The sequence below is a fragment of the Panicum hallii genome, chromosome 6, assembly GCF_002211085.1.
Source record: "Panicum hallii strain FIL2 chromosome 6, PHallii_v3.1, whole genome shotgun sequence".
NCBI lineage: Eukaryota > Viridiplantae > Streptophyta > Magnoliopsida > Poales > Poaceae > Panicum > Panicum hallii.
This window is the reverse complement of record NC_038047.1, coordinates 9,149,555-9,167,963: the sequence shown is the minus strand read 5'-3', so window position 1 is coordinate 9,167,963 and position 18,409 is coordinate 9,149,555. Positions and strand designations below refer to the sequence as shown.

The window sequence follows — 18,409 nt, the reverse complement described above, 5'->3', positions numbered from 1 at the left end:
ATACGGAACATTTCATTTAGTAGCACCATCAATGTAATCTTTCTTTAGGCACCAACTCTGGATCTTGGCATTACAGATCATGAAGTACAATGGTTCTACTTTTCAAAAGAAGTACAATGGTTCTGAGGTTACAATGTGGTCCACAGTTACTGATGCATATGTCTCTCATGTTAGTAAAACTAATATCCCCCTTAAATTATTTGCTTACTTGATGCTAGCTATCATTTTCTATGGTAAATTAGTGAAGCCGTTTGACCTCTTTTCTTTGTATATGTAATTAAAGGTATCTAAGCACATGGGCTATGCCATCATTCCGTCAAATGTACTGATGATCGAGGGCAATCTATCGGAATTCTGTAAGGTCTTGGTGAAATTTCTAAGATGCTTCCAAGAATGTGCTGAAAATCTGAAATACAACATGTACGATTGCACAAAACTGCACATGGCACTACATTATAAGCGGTCTCTGTGTTTCCTTAAAGTTTTCATTTATTTATTTCACGAGTTCCTCTGTTTGAGGCACCTAACAAAAGATCTTCGTTCGTACTATAAGAATATTTTTATTATCATATTCTCCCTCCTTTACCTATAATTTTACAGGTGGTGTAGTTCCTGATCCTGAAGACAGAGAAGGTGGGAGCATCATATCCACACTCCTAGAAGCAAGGGTAAAAACTAACTCTGGTGAAGAGATTACAAACTTCTAAACAGAAACTAGCCAATTTATGCTATACCCAATTACTTTTTCTGGAAGTTGTGCCTAAAAACCAAGTAACCAACCCACTAAGCCCTAAATGAAGCAATTTTGTTCACTTGATTCCAATCTAGTTAAAGAGCAGATTATATATTCTTTGGTCCGTGGTACGGACAAAACAATATTAAAACGTTTGTAAACCTCGTACTAATCAAGCCATCAACTTTACAATGTTTAAAACCGATTAATCCTGACCCTCTGAAAACTGTCGCCTCAATCACTGGTGATGAGGCCACAAAGAATTTTATAGTTACATTGTTCAATGGTAGTGCTCCCCCCATTTCTAATCACATTTGTTTGGTTCATCTTTCCATGAAATCCATGCATGTTCTCAGGCACGATTGCATTTGGCCTTATCTATGTTCCTCTCTGCGTAGTGCAAACCATAGTGTATCAGAAGAATTAGCCTCTGCTTGCAAGTCTGTTAATTTCTACAGGAAACATTGGATTTTTAGTAAGAATTTTTTAATGCCTCTTAAGAGAAGCCACCACACCGCCAAAAGAACAGTCATCTTAATATTTTGATTTATTTTTCTTAGAAAAAGAAGGTATTAATGGACAGCTATTAAGCTCTTTACCAGGACAGGGATGAAACTACTAGCTAGGTTGGGCTTGTTTGGATACAGGGGATTATGATCAACTTTTAATCATCCATGATATATTACGATCCCGTATCGCCTAAAATACCCATTCAATGTTCTCAAATTTGCTTGTAAAATTGCTAGACAAAATGAATTTTGTAGAAGTTGTCCAAATAAAATAGAATACTAGATGAAAGTCATGCAGCTCATGCTAATTGAATAAGTGGAAGTTAGTGAAGACCACGTTACAGTTTTTGCAGATAAGCACATTATTTAAGACAGTCTGTTTCTGAGATTAATATATTAAGAAGGTCGCTGATATAGATGACCAAATACAATTAATCTCTTTTTGTGACTTGCGCAAATGAATCGAGATAGTTGGTAGCATTGACTTTGAATAGTCAACATAATCACCGTAATGAGACATGAGAAATAAGACTCAGAAGAGGGGGGATATGCACCAAAATCATAGAGGAAGTGATATTAGGAAAGAAGTTGAGAAATGCTAACATGATTTATATACTGCTTGAGTATATGACTTCATAGAGGCTCATCTACTATGTACTCTCTCCATCTTAAATTATAATTTATTTTAATTTTTTAGATACATATATTTACTATGCACATAGATGTATCCTGTATCTAGATACAATGAAAAATTATGTATTTAGAAAAGATAAAACGAATTGTAATTTAGTACGGAAGGAGTACTCGACTGTTTCACTCGAAATCATGCTCGAGGGGAAAGACTGTCGTAAAGGTTGAAATGATGGTTTTATTATTTAATTAATATGCTTAATTTACTCCAGTGGTCCACAAATGTTGGGGCTACAGCCCTGCAAAAGTAGTTGATGTTTGTCAAAAGGTGATCCATTCTGCGAGGAACTTCCGCAGCAACTTTTTTTTTCCCGATCCATGTCAATTGTTAGGGATCTTTCATGTTCTCTGATTGACGTGCTTGTGGGTTTTTTTAACACAGAGAGTTACATGTGCAGGAGAATGAGCATGTGCAGCGAGCTTTTTTCTTTATAGCCCAATCCAAACTTTGCAGAGCGTGCGTGAGTGAAATGAGACCTTTTGTCATGTGGCACATACGAGTGGACCTTTGTGCCCTGACAACGGAAACAGTCAAGATCTGGTGAAAGTGAAATGGAATCTATCGTGTTCTGCGGTGCATATTAATATGAACTGCGTGCAACCTCGACTCTAAATCCCTCCGGTGTATAGACATGCCCAGTAGTTTTCTATCTTGTTTACTAGTTACCATGCTCATGATCTAGCTTCAAAATGCGATAATTGAACATACGAAACATGACTGTGTACACAACGTTGAACTTACAACGCACTATGTAAATTTTGCATGATCGATATTAAGACCATTCTACTTTAGAGCAAACTTATTATTCAGTGTAGTTTTCTTGTTTCGTGAAGTATAATACTTTAAAAATGTAAGCTGAGCATAGTTCTTAGTGGGATGCATGTCCTCCTCCAAGTCGGAAATGCCAATATAAGTACTTCCTTTAAGTATTCTAGCTAATTTCATTCAGTTATTGTTTGGTTTCTCAAATAATCCAACAGTTTTGTTAAAACATTTTTTAAAAGTGTATTATTATAGATATTAAGTTATTTCTTCGGTGTACATATTCTGAATGCACTTTTGTCCAAATAACATTTTATGAATTTCTTAGAAATATTTAGAAGCTTTTTTTTACTATAATGCACATTAGCTAGACCATAGAAAATATGATTGTGCGACAGACAGGGGAACATAACTAGAAAATTGGTGATAAATTTGAAATCATAGCTCGTTGAACTACTGTATAGGGTCTCTATTTAGGTTGGGCAAAGTATGGGAAAATAAAAAGGTACCTTAAACTGTTCCTTTTCAGCTTTACAATCATATGAATCAACAGTAGTACCACACCTATGTACCGCCTTAACCAAAGAGATGCGTATAAAGGGGTCCATCTCATTGGAGATCCCATCCAACTCTAGAATATTAAAATAGCAAATGACCATCAAATCCATGGCAGGACTACATCTACTTGTAGCATAGCAATGTGCAGGATGGGGCCTGCCACAGTGGACGAATGGAGCCTCCTGCAACGACTGCTGGTTCCCTGCGTGGCTCTCTCCATCATGCAGGCAGACATGCCTTCCTTGTGGGGTTGGGTCACCGCTTGTGTTTCTTCTGGCCTGCAATAATTTGTGATGCCTACTATAAAAAAAGTGGCTGCAGCACTGTGATGGTGACAATAGAATATGAGGGGAACCAACAAAGAAACAGCTCTCCATGTCCCCTTGCACAATATTTGCTCAATGTACAAATCACTGGAGAAACAAAAGGAACAGAACAATGCAGAATAGGAAAAGTATGTCTGTCATTGAAAAGTGGGAGGCGTTGAAAGGGTCGCTTGCTTGTTGAGCTCAACAAGTGACGATTTTCGGCGGTGCTGCTAATAACTGAAAAAAAATGGGTATACGGCCGCCTTGGAAAAATCTCTTGCTTGTTAAACTTAATAAGTTGTCATTATCGGCAGTTGCCATAAATTAGGGCCATATGACTTGCAAGCATTAATTTGACTTGTGTTTTCCCCTTAGGACTTTTTCATATAAAACTGGTACTTATGTAGAGTTGCCATCATGGTCTGATAAAACCTTGCAAGAAAATTTAAAAAATTGAGAAACAATTTTGCACCTAGCAAGCACCAATGTGAATAAAATATCTTCAACATACTTGATTATACAGTAAACTAACAATAATGTAAATATAAGACCCAGCCATTTATTCCAGCCTTTGAAATATAGCTATTTTTTGTGAATGAAATTATAAAAAAGGTTTCTACATCTAACAATGTGATTTGCATCAATAAGTAGTGAGTTTTTCATACATCTGTCAAATGTATAGTTAGCAAGCTCATACTCCTCCGACCTATAAAGACTGTTTATTTAGCCTTCAATTTTTTTTCCATAAAAAATGATCTTTTAGATTGTAATAAAGGCCATCTAATTAAAGCAATATCAAACACCAAGAAATAATTGCATAGAGAAGGGCATGGAGCCAATCAAATGCTTAAGTGGATGTTACTTTTCATGTTCCAATGCATTTGCATTTATTGAGACTCTAGGGAACCAAATAAACAGCGCGGTCTTCAATCACAACTGCTATAGTTAATTAGGGTAACATGATCATTTTTCACTGCTAGTAATATGTCTGAAATTTTCTAAACGAACAGTCTTTATGGGACGGAGGGAGTACTTTTTAACTCCATGTATGCTAGACATTGATACCGTTTTGTAGTTGATCATAGCTAATACACCTTCTAAGTTAATTAATGGAAGCAAATATAAACCTTTATCCATATACATTGAGAAGTGTGAGAATGTTAAAAAGTGCAGCAAGCAGGCAATATACACACTAGTAAACGTTTAACTGAATATTTTATGGGTAATCTATTGGGTGTAAGGATAGGACATATAACATATAGGAGGGACCATATCTTCTTCAATTGAGGGTTCCACCTACCACACCCTCCATGGTATCCAAAATAATTGTTGTATACTAGTGTTCATCGTCAGGTAATACTAGTACTCTAGCGGGTGTCGGTGGATGAGTACCGCAAGCTGGGATTCATGGGAACCTCCATTTAGAGATTCGGCCAAGGGTGTAACACGCCGTAGGGTTTCGACCGTGCGATGACCAGGAGACAAGAAGGTTTAGACTAGTTCAAACCGCTATAAGCGTAACATCCTACGTCCTGTGTGGAGCTGGTAGTTGTATTCAGTTGAATCTCCTTCGGTCCCCTTTTTACACGTTGCCCATTTATTCTATTTGTAGCCTTTCCCCGTGGGCCCCAGGAAGAGACTTACCGCCTTAAGTGTGAATGCGGCGCCTCATGAAGGGCGCCGGCTTGCAAGTGGCATCTGCCCGCTAGACAGGGTTCTGTGCTGTGGGCCGGGGCTGTTGTCTCCCAAGGTCCCCCCTCAAGGGATCCCGGGATGCCCTGGGATCTCTCCCGGGCTTCGTGCACCGCCTGGGATCTTTCCTGTGCGTTGCCCGGGATCGCAGGCGCTCATCTCTATGCCTGCCCGATGTGACAGGAGGTGTAAGTGCCCCTACCTCCACCGTCCATCGCCAGACGACGGGACGTGACCTGGGAGGGGGGCTCCCACTACTCTGATCACCGCGCCGTCTATGAGTATGCCTCCCCTGTAATCATGTCATTTTACGGGTAAGGCGCGCCGCCCCTGAGCCTCGCCTGGTTGTAGCAGGGCAGGCGCATTAAATGCATCGTTAAGCGAATCCCTTCTCCACGAAGGGACCGCCATGTCCCGGGGAGGCGCTTAGCCTCCCGCGGTCTCAGATCCTCTAGGTGCTTCAGTTTTGCCCATTATTGCTAATGGGCCAGGAGGGCCTTTTGGCCTATTTACCTTTGGTTTGTCCACGGCTAGGGGGACCCCGTTCCCATGGTGCTGAAAACGGGTTTTTTGGTGTTGGTGTTGTTGTAGTTATTATTGTTGTTGTTATTATTATTATTATTATTATTATTATTATTATTATAGTAGTAGTAGCAGCAGCATGCATGCATGTGAGCCTGTAGGATCCTTTTAGGACTAGACCTGGATTTGTTAATTATGCTATATGAACACACACAAATGGAATATAGAAGCATATGGTGTTTGGAGACAACTATTTTCCATGTGGATTGGAAGGGAGTGTGAGAGGATGAAGAGGAAATTAATTCATTACACTTCTCAATCTCCTGCAATCCACAAAATAGCATTAAAGCTGGCAGAGTGAGGAGCTCTTGTGTCAAATATATAGGTCCATTGACATCACAGTGCTAGATAAGTAGCATAAATGTCAATGTGAGGTGACACTAGTAATGGCAAAAGAAGAAGACGAGAAATCAGTTGTAGTTTTCAAATATCGAGTATCTGAGTTTCAACACTCGACTTGATGGAAAAACCAATCACACCAATAAATTCTACAAAAGGAGGTCAAAATCGTGTAATTGACCCCACCTGGATACAAGCCATCAATAAGCATGGTTTCTTGCATTTTCTGATTTATTCCAGGAATCAACAAAACCATTCTTTCATTGGTCATAGACGACGTGTGACTGTGGACAACAAGGATCCTACTACAACTTTTTCAATGTCAAGCTATGGCCCAAGAAAATACAGTTCAACTCAGTCAAGCTCAGATCCTTACCATCTTTGCTATCTAACCATGCTACTTTGTTCCTTTGAGAAAATATCTGTCATGTTCATTGGGATTCACCGCTTCGAAAATATTTGATCGATTTCCTTCTCGTTTTGAGACTTAGGACCATTTGTTGTATGTGTAGTGAATTTCTCCGCCATGGTCCACATTACGTGCCATTACTATATATTCTAGATATATAAATATTGATAAAAAGCATTTACAGATAAATTGTATGGAATTGCATGCTTTTATATGTTAGTTTTACAAATGTAACATTACATGTCAACATACAAGGTCCATTGGAAAATGGTAGTGGGCGGTGTTTGAGAATTGGGATGCAAAGGAGTACCTTTTAACCAGTGGTAAGCACGGTTAAACTTTAGTATCTTGCCTTCAGATGTCCTTGTGCCTCCTTACCCGTACACTGATCCGGACAAAGGAACTATCCATCAGAGCAATTTTTTTGAAAGAAAAATCAGAGCAAAATTTTTGCTACATCCTTTTTTTACCTCCTTGTGCAGCTATTTCAAGACATATGATGCCTACAGAATCCAAATTTCACCACGCAAAAATAAAAACCATCTCGTGTCCATCAGGCTATAATTTATTATCTGTCTATTTGTCAGAAAGAAGGAATAAATTGAAGTTCTCTGTCACAACCTATTTATCCGGACACAAAGTTAAAAATAACAGGTAATTCAGGTAACTACTGTCAGTGTCAGGTACCGAGGAAGACACAGAAGGGAGGACGAAGAAAGAAATCCCGTCAGGCGCATTCCGACACCACCAAGGCCGGAAGCCGGACGTGCAGCGCAGAGCCATCGCCATTCGCCAACTCGCCACGCACCAACCCCGCGCGCCGCGCCCTCTGCGGCTCCGCCCTCTCGCTGTCTGTCGCTGCAGCGGCGCTACAAGAAACGGCAGGAACCGCGCGCCGCAGCCGCAGCGAGCCCCATGTGTTCGTGCTGAGGCTCGACAATACTCTCCTCGCCCAGCCAGCCAGCCGGCTCCCCTCCCCCATCACCTCGTGCTCTCCACTGCCGCATGCGCTGCGCCCCTTGTCCTGGCCCCCCTCCTCCCACCACCTCGTTCTTTCCTCCCATCCCGCCCTGTCTCGGCGCGAGACAGCGCCGGTCAGCTGACAGGGACAGCTAGAGCGCGCGGGCGGAGCCACCTGCGTTCCCTGAACACTTGTTGATTTCTTGATGAGTTGGCGTCGGCGGCGGCAAGGCGGAGGAGGGGATTCGGCTTCCCCGGCACCGGCGGCCGCCTGAAGATCCCTTACTTTTCTTCTCTGGTGGGCTCTCGCGAGGTAAGCGGGCCGCTTTCCGTTTCTTGATTCTGGTTACTCGCGCGGAGCCATTTCTATCGGGCATTTCGTCGCCGGGAGATCTGATCTTTATTTTTGGCAGGAATTTAGCGGTAATGCCTGCTTAATTTCGGGTTAAATGCGTTGATCCGGGCTCGATTTTCGTGGTTAGTCGCTTCAATCCTCCTTTTATCGTCCGTCCGGCCGGCCGGCCCTCTCTCGGATGTCAAAAGGGCGCGTTTGTACCGATGCGCTCAGGTTCTTCTTCCCCTTTGCCGTTCTTGCCTTTCTTCGCCTGTCCAAGGTCAATCTGCGAGCTCAATGCCGGCGCTGGTAGTTGCGCCATTCCTCCTTGGGCAGATGGGGCCGTCTCGCCCTCCCGCCCCGAGAGGGACAGGGGAGATAGCGACGCGTCTCTGCTACCGTTTTTCCACCACCATTACTGCGTCTCCGCCTCCGTCTGACCACATCGCTTTGTGGTCTGCAGAATAGTAGGAAAATTATAATTGCAGTTTAAAAAAATGGGGTGGTTTGGGATGCGGCTGCTTACCATTTCCTGGATCAGTTTGGGGGAAGATGCTATCTTCATTTATCTTCCAGTTCATTTTTTTTTAATATATCAGTATTCCTGTTCTTCCCTGTCAATTTGGCGCGATTTGTTTCCTAAAGAAAGGTGACATCTGTTGTACACTTTGATCCATGTGGATGCAGTACCAAGTTCTTTGAGTGCTAGTATCTTCCCGGATCAGTTGAGGTTATCCTCTATGTTCAACTTCTCTATTGATTTGTTCAATTTGGGTAGTTGCTTGCGTAGAGAACCCAATCGTGCTGCCATTTGCATCGGCTTCTTCTAGAAGTGGCATACTGATCCAGTTACTCATTTACTACCGCCCTTACCTCCATCGTTCGCCAGCTACCCACAGAAAACGCTGAGCCTGTGACGCCATTTTGTCCCTGCTTATGTAGGATTCTTGTGTTTATTGTCAATTAGACATGTGGCGTTTTTTCCGCTGTTTCTGAATGGTTTCTTTGTATAGTGCCCAAGTGGTGTGTGGCGAATTCCACAAATCAGTATAAGGCTAACACCCGCTCTCCATTACTGTGCCTGCCTTAGTATTTCTCGGCTTTAAGAATTCTGTAATTCTATCTGTGCAGTTCCATAGGGTGCTCAAGTAGTGATATCCAGTACTTGGAAAGCCTCTGCAATAATTGTTGGTAATATTTTGTGTTTTCATAGATACAAGCGCCATGGGGCTCTTAGGTATGATGGGCGATTCGTTCGGGTGCTCGGCTACCGGGGAGCGACTCGTTTCCGCCGCAAGGGATGGAGACATTCAAGAGGCTAGAGCCCTCTTGGAGCTCAACCCTCGCCTTGCCCGGTACTCGACATTCGGGATCCGGAACTCGCCACTCCATTACTCGGCTGCGAAGGGCCACCATGAGGTGAACCATTGATTTTGTGTACAATCGTTTCCTGATCTTTCTGCAATAATTCTAGATCCACCTTGCCTTTTTAATTCATTTAATCAGTTATCAGTATGTGGATTTGCTATTATTTGACAAATAGTACCTCCTTGCTCCATGATAGATTGTCTCCCTCCTAATCGAATCCGGGGTCAATATCAACCTTAGAAATTGCAGAGGACAGGTAAATTCTTCTATTTCTCACCTTAGATCTTCAATGATTTTTTCATATTCCTTTGGAGTATTTCATCAGCAATTAGTTTTCATCCAGGATTATATTAGGAAATACACTTAACCGATAATTTATTCAATAAGTGGTTTATGCAATGATATGATACAACTACAGGCTTTGTAACTGAGGTGGCCTATTTTTTCGAGTGGGAATTAGTAGCTTCATGGAGAGGAGGGACTATATCCTTATTTCATTTTCTTGGTTGAGTTTTACTGTACAAAATGGTTGTGAAGTGCTCAGTACTTAAAAATTGATAGAGATAAGACTATTCTTCAATGGGTCACCTGATTGTTTACTTTTCTTCCCAGTTGTGTTTTAAGTTATGTGCTTTTTTTATTGCTAACTCTGAACATTACACTGCGCAGACTGCTTTGATGCAAGCTTGTCTATATGGTCACTGGAAAGTTGTACAGATTCTAGTTCTTTTCAAAGCTAATGTAAGTGAACATTACCTAGCTTATTTTTGGGTCAAATTATTCCAAAATCTCTATTTATGCAAGTGATTTGTATCTTGAATTTCTAGATTCATAGGAGAGATTGTTTTAGTGGCGCGACAGCTATTCATTTTGCCGCCCTGAAAGGTCATACTCGGTGCATTCGGCTTCTTGTGGCTGATTACGTGCCTAGCTTGTCAGACTTTTGGAACGTTATGCGTGGAAAGTCCAGAGATGAAACAAAAAAGGATGCCTTCGATGCGGTGTATGTAAAACCCTGACGTTCATCTATATTGGCATCTTTCTAATCACTTATAAATTTGCATCATTTTTATTTGTACTCTCAGCGTGTTCATTTATGTGGTCATCCCCTCTCACGGATAAATGTGTGCCATTTCTTCTTGTGCTCTCCAGATCTCTCCGGAGGCTAATTAATGGAAAGTCAGATGGCGGCGTCACCCCGCTTCACTTGGCAGCCCTTCATGGCCATGCTGAGAGTGTGCAGTTGCTATTAGATCTTGGAGCTTCCGTCTCTGAGGTCACAGTCAATGATGGTTCAACTATTGACCTCATTGGTAAGTATTAAACAGAAATGACCAATGTGAACCTGATTCAGTTTGTCATGGAACTTTGACCATCAGTTTGGCATGTAATTGTGGATGACAAGTTGATTTTTCCTGACTTTTTTAATATGATCCTAGATTAACTAATTCCTTCATGCAGGTTCAGGTAGCACTCCTCTCCATTACGCGGCATGTGGTGGAAGTGCTGTCTGCTGCCAAGTATGACGGCTAACTTTTATATTTCATGAGAATTTAAGCAATATGCCAACTCCCATTTACTGATTTCTGCTAAACAGCTTCTCATTGCAGCAGGAGCGAACATCGGAGCTGAAAATGCTAATGGGTATGCACTAGCCAGTCTATCATAAATATTTGTTTCTATACCAAATTAATTAAAGTTATCTTATAAAAAATTACTATATAACTGCCACAGCATGGTTATGTTCTTTGTTATACAAAATGTATTATGAAATAAGATCTCTTTATTTAGTCACTTGCAAATATAGTTGAGCCACCTTTACTTTGAAGTACTCAAATCCTGAAGCTATTTTTACTTTTTTGTACTTATGAATTCTGATGTTGTATGCTCTTGTATCCCACATGAAACTTGAAAAATGTTGTTTTCCAATGACGAAAGACTGGTTGGGCTGGAGTATGTTAATCCCTTACTGGAAAGACTTCCATGCTAGTTGTTTGGATTGCTTACTCTTCTCCAATACTATTTGCTTGAAGGTTGACTCCTCGAGATGTGGCTCGTTCGTGGCACAAAAATAGTGTTGAAGGCATCCTAAGCAAACAGCCAGAGGGCCGAATACGCATTCTTCCTTCACCATATCTGTGTCTACCACTAATGAGCATTGTCAAAATCGCTCGGTGAGTTCAAATACCAGACAAAATATGTAGTTATTCGTATATCATCATGAAGTGTCTACAATTAAAATTTAAACGTTATCTCCTGTAAGAACATCTAAAATTTACCAAACATGCATGCTCCAGTGGTTGTATCAACATAACTTGCTCCAGTGAAAGAGATGAAGGTTGCCAATGCTTTACAGCAGTATTTTCCTATTATGTATTATCTTTGTCTTTGGGGAACTAAAACAACAGACTTGCTCCAAACCAACAGGCATGCTTTTCACTGTCCAGAATGATGATAATAAGAAACGAACATTTATTTGTTATCCCCAACATCAAATTTTGAAGTCCACAAAAACAGATAGAGCTGCCATGTTTTCCTTTTTTTCATTTTCTTATATGCCATTGAAAATTCAACCGTTTTTTTATATTTTGCAGTGAGTGCGGATGGAGAAAGACTTCTGCCTCGTCCACATGTCAGGATCCATGCGTCATATGCTTGGAGGTGGAATGCACGGTAGCTGCAGAAGGTACCGGCAAACTGACTCATGATGCATCGTTCAACCCTGCTAATATAACCAATATAACTGCATATTTTAATAGGCTGCGGCCATGAGTTCTGCACCAAATGCGCACTGTATTTGTGCTCGACCACAAGCAGCTCAACATCCATCCGTGGCGTTCCCGGCTCCATATCATGCCCTTTGTGCCGTCATGCCATTGTCTCTTTCATGAAGCTCACGAGTACCACCCCAATAAAGGAGCTTCCATGGACAAGCACATCGCTAGCTCTATGTGCAGCAGGCGCAAGCACTGGTTCCAATCATGCCAGCTCCTTGCATCGTCGGCCAGACAGGCATCGATTGCGCTCCTCCTCGGTTCAGTTGGGATGCTCCTCTTTTAGATCCATTGGCTCTGGGAAACTGTCGTCATTGAAGTTGAACTGCACAGGAGCTGAAGAGGCGGTGCCTTGCCTCATCAGTTGTCTCAGGCCAGATGTGCAGCGGTCGTCATCGTACAGGGAAAGAATTAGGAGATATTCAGAGTTTTGATAGCAGCCCTCCGTTGGTTCTCTGCCTCCCTTCCTGCGAGTTTTCGGGGTTTGGCAGTTCAAACTTGTTTAGTGTCTGTCCATGTTTCTCTTTGCTTCTGTGTTTCTTGTCATGTAATATGCATGCAGTCCTCGTGGAGAAGAACTGTTTGTGTACATGACTCGTTCGTCTACTTATATGTGAAGTATATACCATCTGCGTTTTACAAAAGCCAGCAAGTTCATGGATCTTCGTAAAAAGTTACCTTGGAGGATTTCAGAATTCTGAATCTGCCAATTCAAGTTAGCAAGTTTATGTTTCTTTGTAAAGAAAATGATTCCGATAATTTCAGAGGTAATCTGACAAGATTGAATCTGCCAATTCAAGATCTACAGAAAAAAAATCTGCTCATTAGCTTGCAATCTACATTGTACATCCCGATCACAATCCTGTTAGTTTGATCTAAACACCGGATCGGTCCAACAACCGATCCGGAGACGGTTACGCGCCCTGATCGGGGGCGCACAGCCAACCCAATGGCATGTGGGCCCCCGTCGCGCAGCGCCACAATAAAAGGAAAGGTGGGGGCCGGGGCACGCCGGACGATGTTCGCCGCGTTGCCGTAATTCCACCTAAAAGCCCTAGCACGATCCGATCTAAGTGCGGTGCTGAAGCGACGGGAAGCGCCGCCGCCGCCTCTGCATCCACGCCACCGCCTCTGCTCGACTTCACCGCCGTCCGCTCACCCTTGTCTTCGACTACGGCTTGGATCTTTCACCGCCATGGCAAACAATGGCGATGCCGGAACTTCAACCGGTGGTATGGCTCCTCTAATCAATCTCCTTTTCTCTCTCTCTCTCTGTTACATTCTCAATTAGCCCTAAATTGCTATCCTGTTTAGCCTAATCACCGAGCCGGCTTACACTTAGTCGATTTCTGGACATAACATTGGTATCAGTAAGCCTAACTAAGTGTAGTTAGGCTCGGGTAATGATCTCGCACAGCAATTAGAAGGAGGGGAATTGCATTAAGTCGGGAGTAAGCAAGAACAGACCGATTCAAACCTTTCGGGGTGAAAGTATCAAAGCATCCCGTGCAAAATCTAAACCTAACCCTAACCCTAGCTCACAACAGAAAGGGGCGGTACAAGGGGAACCTACCCGGTTTTACCTTGGACCGCCCGCCGTCAACGCGCCCGGGACGCCGGCGCCTTGACCAGATCCCGCGAGGTTCTCTGCCTCGGGTGGATGGAGGTCGCGCGAGTCGTTGACCCCGCCGCGCCGTAGATCTGGGCGCCACGGAGACGTCGCTCGACGGCGGCGCGCTCCCCTTGCGGCGAACGCGCACGCCGGCGAGGGGGCTCGCCGTGGCGCCGCTTGCTCCGAGCCGCCGGCCGTCGCCCTCGCTCGCGTGCGTGGAAGGAAGCAAACACCGGGGGAGAGAAGAGAGTGGCTAGGGTTTCCGAGAGACGTGGGCGCGCGGGGGTTTTGACCCGCCGAAATCGACGCGCGACCGTCGATCTCGATCGGACGGTCGCGGTCGATCCGCGGGCGCACGGGCCGCTTTTGGCCCAGGCGGGGGACGGCTTTCCCGGCCCAGGCCCAGGTTGCGGCCTGGTGCGCGGGTAAGCGCCCCACTCGCGCGTCGGCCGCGCTGGGCCGGGCCGTTTTGGGCTGTTTTGGGCCATATACACAGTAAATTTGTTAAGTATTTTTCAGAAATCTTCCTTTAGACATTTCTTGTATAGTTTTGTCTCTAATTTAATTTTCACCAACGTGATAAATTCTACAGAGAGACAGTCAGTTAGTAAGTTTCTGAAAGTAAGCATATTTTAATTTTTCCGCTGCAAACTTAATTAAGTTATATCTTTTAATTATTTTCGAACCAACGAGACATTATAATTAAAGGAGTCAGTTTTCAGTTTTCTTCTGTTATAATATTATTATTTTCTGACCAACGTTGATAATAGCAGTATTATAATTTTTTAAGTAAGTTTCCATGCATTTGCTCTAATTCTACCCAACGGTGTTTTAGAAATAATGCAGCTAGATATTTGTATGTCTTAATATTGACCAACGTTGAATTAAGATATGCAATTTATTATTTTATAAAGCAGTTCTCACTTTTCTTGATTTAAATTTCAGGATCTAATGCAATGACTTTCATTAATGCTATACCGCCGTTGGATGGTTCCAACTACGGGATATGGGCATAAAAGCTAGAAGTGGCTCTCGCACTGTCAGGCATTGACTTAGCCATCACCTCACCGTTTCCTGTTGATCCCGAGGAACTGGTGAGGGACCCGGAAGAGACATCTACTGTTTGGCAAGCTCGTCAGAGAGAACATGCAAATGTTCAAATGAAGTAAGATCTTGAGAGAGCAAAATGGAACTCTTCCAACAGGAAGTGCTTGATGGTCATCAAGAGTTCCATTATAGACAGTATCAGGGGAGCAATCCCAGATTGCGCCACCGCAGTTGAGTACTTAAAGAAAGTTGAGAGTTAATTCGTTGGCTCCTCAAAAGCTTATGCACAAACTCTGATTCAGAGGTTAGTAAATGACAAATACACTGGCGGTGGTGTGAGAGAGCACATACTAAAGATGAGCAACATGGCATCCAAGCTCAAACCTATGGACATGGAGCTTCCTCATGCTTTCGTTGTCCATTTGGTTCTGGCTTCTCTGCCAAAAGAGTTTGAGACTTTTGTTGTTAATTACAACATCAGCCTAGAGACATGGGATCTAGAGAAGCTCATCACGATGTGTGTGAAAGAAGAGGAAAGACTTAAAGCCTCGCATGGTGACACGCTCAACTATGTTAGGCACAACAAAAGAAACAACTCTTCTGACAAATACACGAGGTCACAAGGGAAACCTCAGTTCAAACGGGGTTCCACTTCTTCTTTTTCTTTGTCTCACCCAGGCAAGGGTGGAAAGAAAGATCAACCACACATTGAAAAGGATCAATGCATGTGGTGTCACAAGACAGGACACTACAAGAAAGATTGCCCAGATTTTCTAAGGCATTTAATTAAGAAAGGTGAGGATGTTATCACATTTATAGATGAGACCCTGTACGTAAGTTATTCTAAATCTATTTGGTGGATTGACTCAGGTGCAACTGTTCATGTTGCTAATTCCTTGCAGGGTATAAGTACAAGGATGATGCTACAAAGAGGGGATAGATGGCTGAAAGTCGCCAATGGAGTTAGAGCCGACGTTGAAGCAGTTTGTCAACTCACGTTAGAATTAGAGAACGGCTTTAGACTCCAGTTGAATAATGTTCTTTATGTACCCTCTTTGTCTAGAAACTTAATTTCAGTATCATGTTTGGCAGATGATGATTATGATTGTCATTTTGGCAAAGAACAATGTGAGATTATATTTAAAAGTCAGTGTGTTGGTCTTGCCATCCGACAAGGCAAACTTTATATGTTGCCTATGCATGAGACTGTGAATTCCGTTAGCAATACTACGATTATTGAACGCACGACTAACGACACAAGAAATAAGCGCAAACGATGTGAAAACGAAAATTCAGCGAAATTATGGCACTGTCGTTTAGGCCATATTTCGAGGGGGAGAATTGAGAGATTAATTAAAGAAAATATTCTCCATCCGTTAGATTTTTCAGATGAAGAACATTGCATCGATTGCGTTAAAGGAAAGTACGTTAAGAAAATAAAGAAAGGAGCCAAACGCAGTTCAGGGGTTTTGGAGATAGTGCACACAGACATCTGTGGTCCATTTCCCATAAAGTCTGTAGACGGTTATGATTCGTTCATAACGTTTACAGATGATTATTCGCGTTATGGCTATATTTATCCAATTAAAGAAAGATCAGAAGCATTGGATAAATTCAAAATTTTTAAGGCTGAAGTAGAAAATCAGCAAAATCTTAAGATAAAAATAGTAAGATCTGACCGTGGAGGTGAGTACTACGGTCGACACACCCCGTATGGCCAAATTCCTAGACCTTTTGCGAGGTTTCTACAGGAAAATGGAATAGTAGCTCAGTACTCTACACCGGGCGAGCCTCAGCAAAATGGAATCGCTGAAAGACGTAACCGTACCTTAATGGATATGGTGAGAAGTATGCTAAGCTACTCTACGTTACCGATTAATTTATGGATGGAGGTGTTAAAAACCGCTATTGATATTCTTAATCGCGTACCAAGTAAGTCGGTGCCTAAAACACCGTACGAGTTATGGACCGGGAGAAAACCCACACTAAACTATTTACATGTATGGGGCTGTCCAGCTGAGGCGAAAGTATTTAATCCAAGTATTGGAAAGTTAGACCCTAAGACAGTAAGTTGCCATTTTATTGGCTATCCAGAAAAGTCGAAGGGTTATCGTTTCTACTGCCCTAATGGATATACAAAGTTCGTAGAAACGAGATACGCTGTCTTTTTGGAGGATCAGATGATGAGGCGGAGCACGGTAGCTCGGAAGATTGACCTTGAGGAGAAGCGGATTTTCGTACCTACTCCGATGATCCAAGATCCATTTTTCGTGTTGCCTGTTGCTGCTTCACCTACGGTGTCAGCACCTGTTGTTAGTTCTTCACCAGTTGCTACTTCACCTACAGTGCCAGCACCTGTTGTTAGTTCTCCAGCTGCGGCGACGAGTCAGAATCAGGAACCTGTCCTTCAGGATCCGATAGAACCGGTAGCCGTACATCAGGGGGAGCAACAGCAGCCCCAAGTAGAAGAAGTGCCGATAGCTGAGGCACTGAGAAGGTCTCAAAGAATGAGAAAGCCCGCTATTTCGAGCGATTATCAAATCTATAATAGCGAGGAAATTCAGATGGAGGGTGACCCCACTTCATTTGAAGAAGCCACGAGAAGCGTTCATTCATCTGAATGGTTGGAAGCCATGAAAGATGAAATGAAATCAATGAGTACCAAAGATGTTTGGGATCTAGAAGAAATTCCTAAAGGAGCCAAAACAGTAGGCTGTAAATGGGTCTACAAGACGAAATGTGACTCCAAAGGGAATATAGAAAGATATAAAGCGCGACTTGTGGCGAAAGGTTTCACGCAAAGAGAAGGGATAGATTATAATGAGACATTTTCTCCTATTTCATGTAAGGACTCCTTCAGAATTATAATGGCGTTAGTGGCGTATTATAATTTAGAGTTACATCAAATGGATGTAAGGACGGCGTTCCTAAACGGGGACCTTTATGAGAATGTTTACATGGCACAGCCAAAAGGTTTTGTCGTGGAAGAAAAAGAAAAGATGGGATGTCGTCTAAAGAAATCCATTTATGGATTAAAGCAAGCCTCCAGACAGTGGTATTTGAAATTCGATGAAACCGTAAGAAAGTTTGGTTTCAAAGAAAATGAGGAGGACAACTGCATTTACGCAAAATTTAAGAATGGAAAATTCATTTTTCTTATTCTGTATGTGGATGATATTCTACTTGCTAGCAGTGATATTGATCTGCTATTAGAGACAAAAGAAATTCTTGTCCTCAAAGTTCGATATGAAAGATTTAGGTGAAGCCTCATTCGTTTTAGGAATTGAGATTCACCGAGAAAGAAACAAGGGGGTTTTAGGATTATCGCAGAAAGCATACCTAGAAAAGGTACTAAAGAAGTACGGTATGCATGCGAGTAAGCCAACACCTGCTCCTATAGTCAAGGGCGATAGTTATGGGAAATTTCAGTGTCCCAGAAATCAGTATGAAATCGATCAGATGAAAGCGGTACCATATGCTTCAGCTGTTGGAAGCCTATAGTATGCTCAAGTCTGTACGCGCCCTGGCTTAGCTTTTGTCACCGGGATACTTGGCAGATTCCAGAGCAATCCAGGGATAGAATACTGGAAAATGGTTAAGGAAACTTTGCGTTATGTGCAAGGAACGAAAGACCTCATGCTAACATACAGGAGATCTGAATCTCTAGTGATAGAGGGTTATTCAGACTCAGACTTTGCGGGAGATAAGGATGACAGAAAATTCACGTCAGG

General features: G+C 42.5%; 1 protein-coding gene across 4 annotated transcripts; it reads left to right on the top strand.

Annotated features, from left to right (window-relative positions):
* Positions 1 to 7,377: 7,377 nt before the first annotated feature.
* Positions 7,378 to 12,663, top strand: LOC112898458 (probable E3 ubiquitin-protein ligase XBOS35). 4 transcript variants are annotated; one of them, XM_025966788.1, is made up of 12 exons: positions 7,378 to 7,856; positions 7,957 to 7,966; positions 9,091 to 9,296; positions 9,442 to 9,501; positions 9,915 to 9,986; positions 10,073 to 10,248; positions 10,398 to 10,558; positions 10,707 to 10,765; positions 10,843 to 10,889; positions 11,279 to 11,419; positions 11,840 to 11,931; positions 12,005 to 12,663. In XM_025966788.1, the coding sequence occupies exons 3-12, from the start codon at positions 9,102 to 9,104 to the stop codon at positions 12,451 to 12,453; spliced, it is 1,452 nt and encodes a 483-aa protein (XP_025822573.1). In that variant the 5' UTR covers positions 7,378 to 7,856; positions 7,957 to 7,966; positions 9,091 to 9,101; the 3' UTR covers positions 12,454 to 12,663. The 4 variants fall into 4 exon arrangements, with proteins under 4 accessions (XP_025822573.1, XP_025822572.1, XP_025822569.1 ...); XM_025966787.1 differs by having other exon boundaries at positions 7,957 to 8,020; XM_025966784.1 differs by lacking the exon at positions 7,957 to 7,966.
* The last annotated feature ends 5,746 nt before the right edge of the window (positions 12,664 to 18,409 follow it).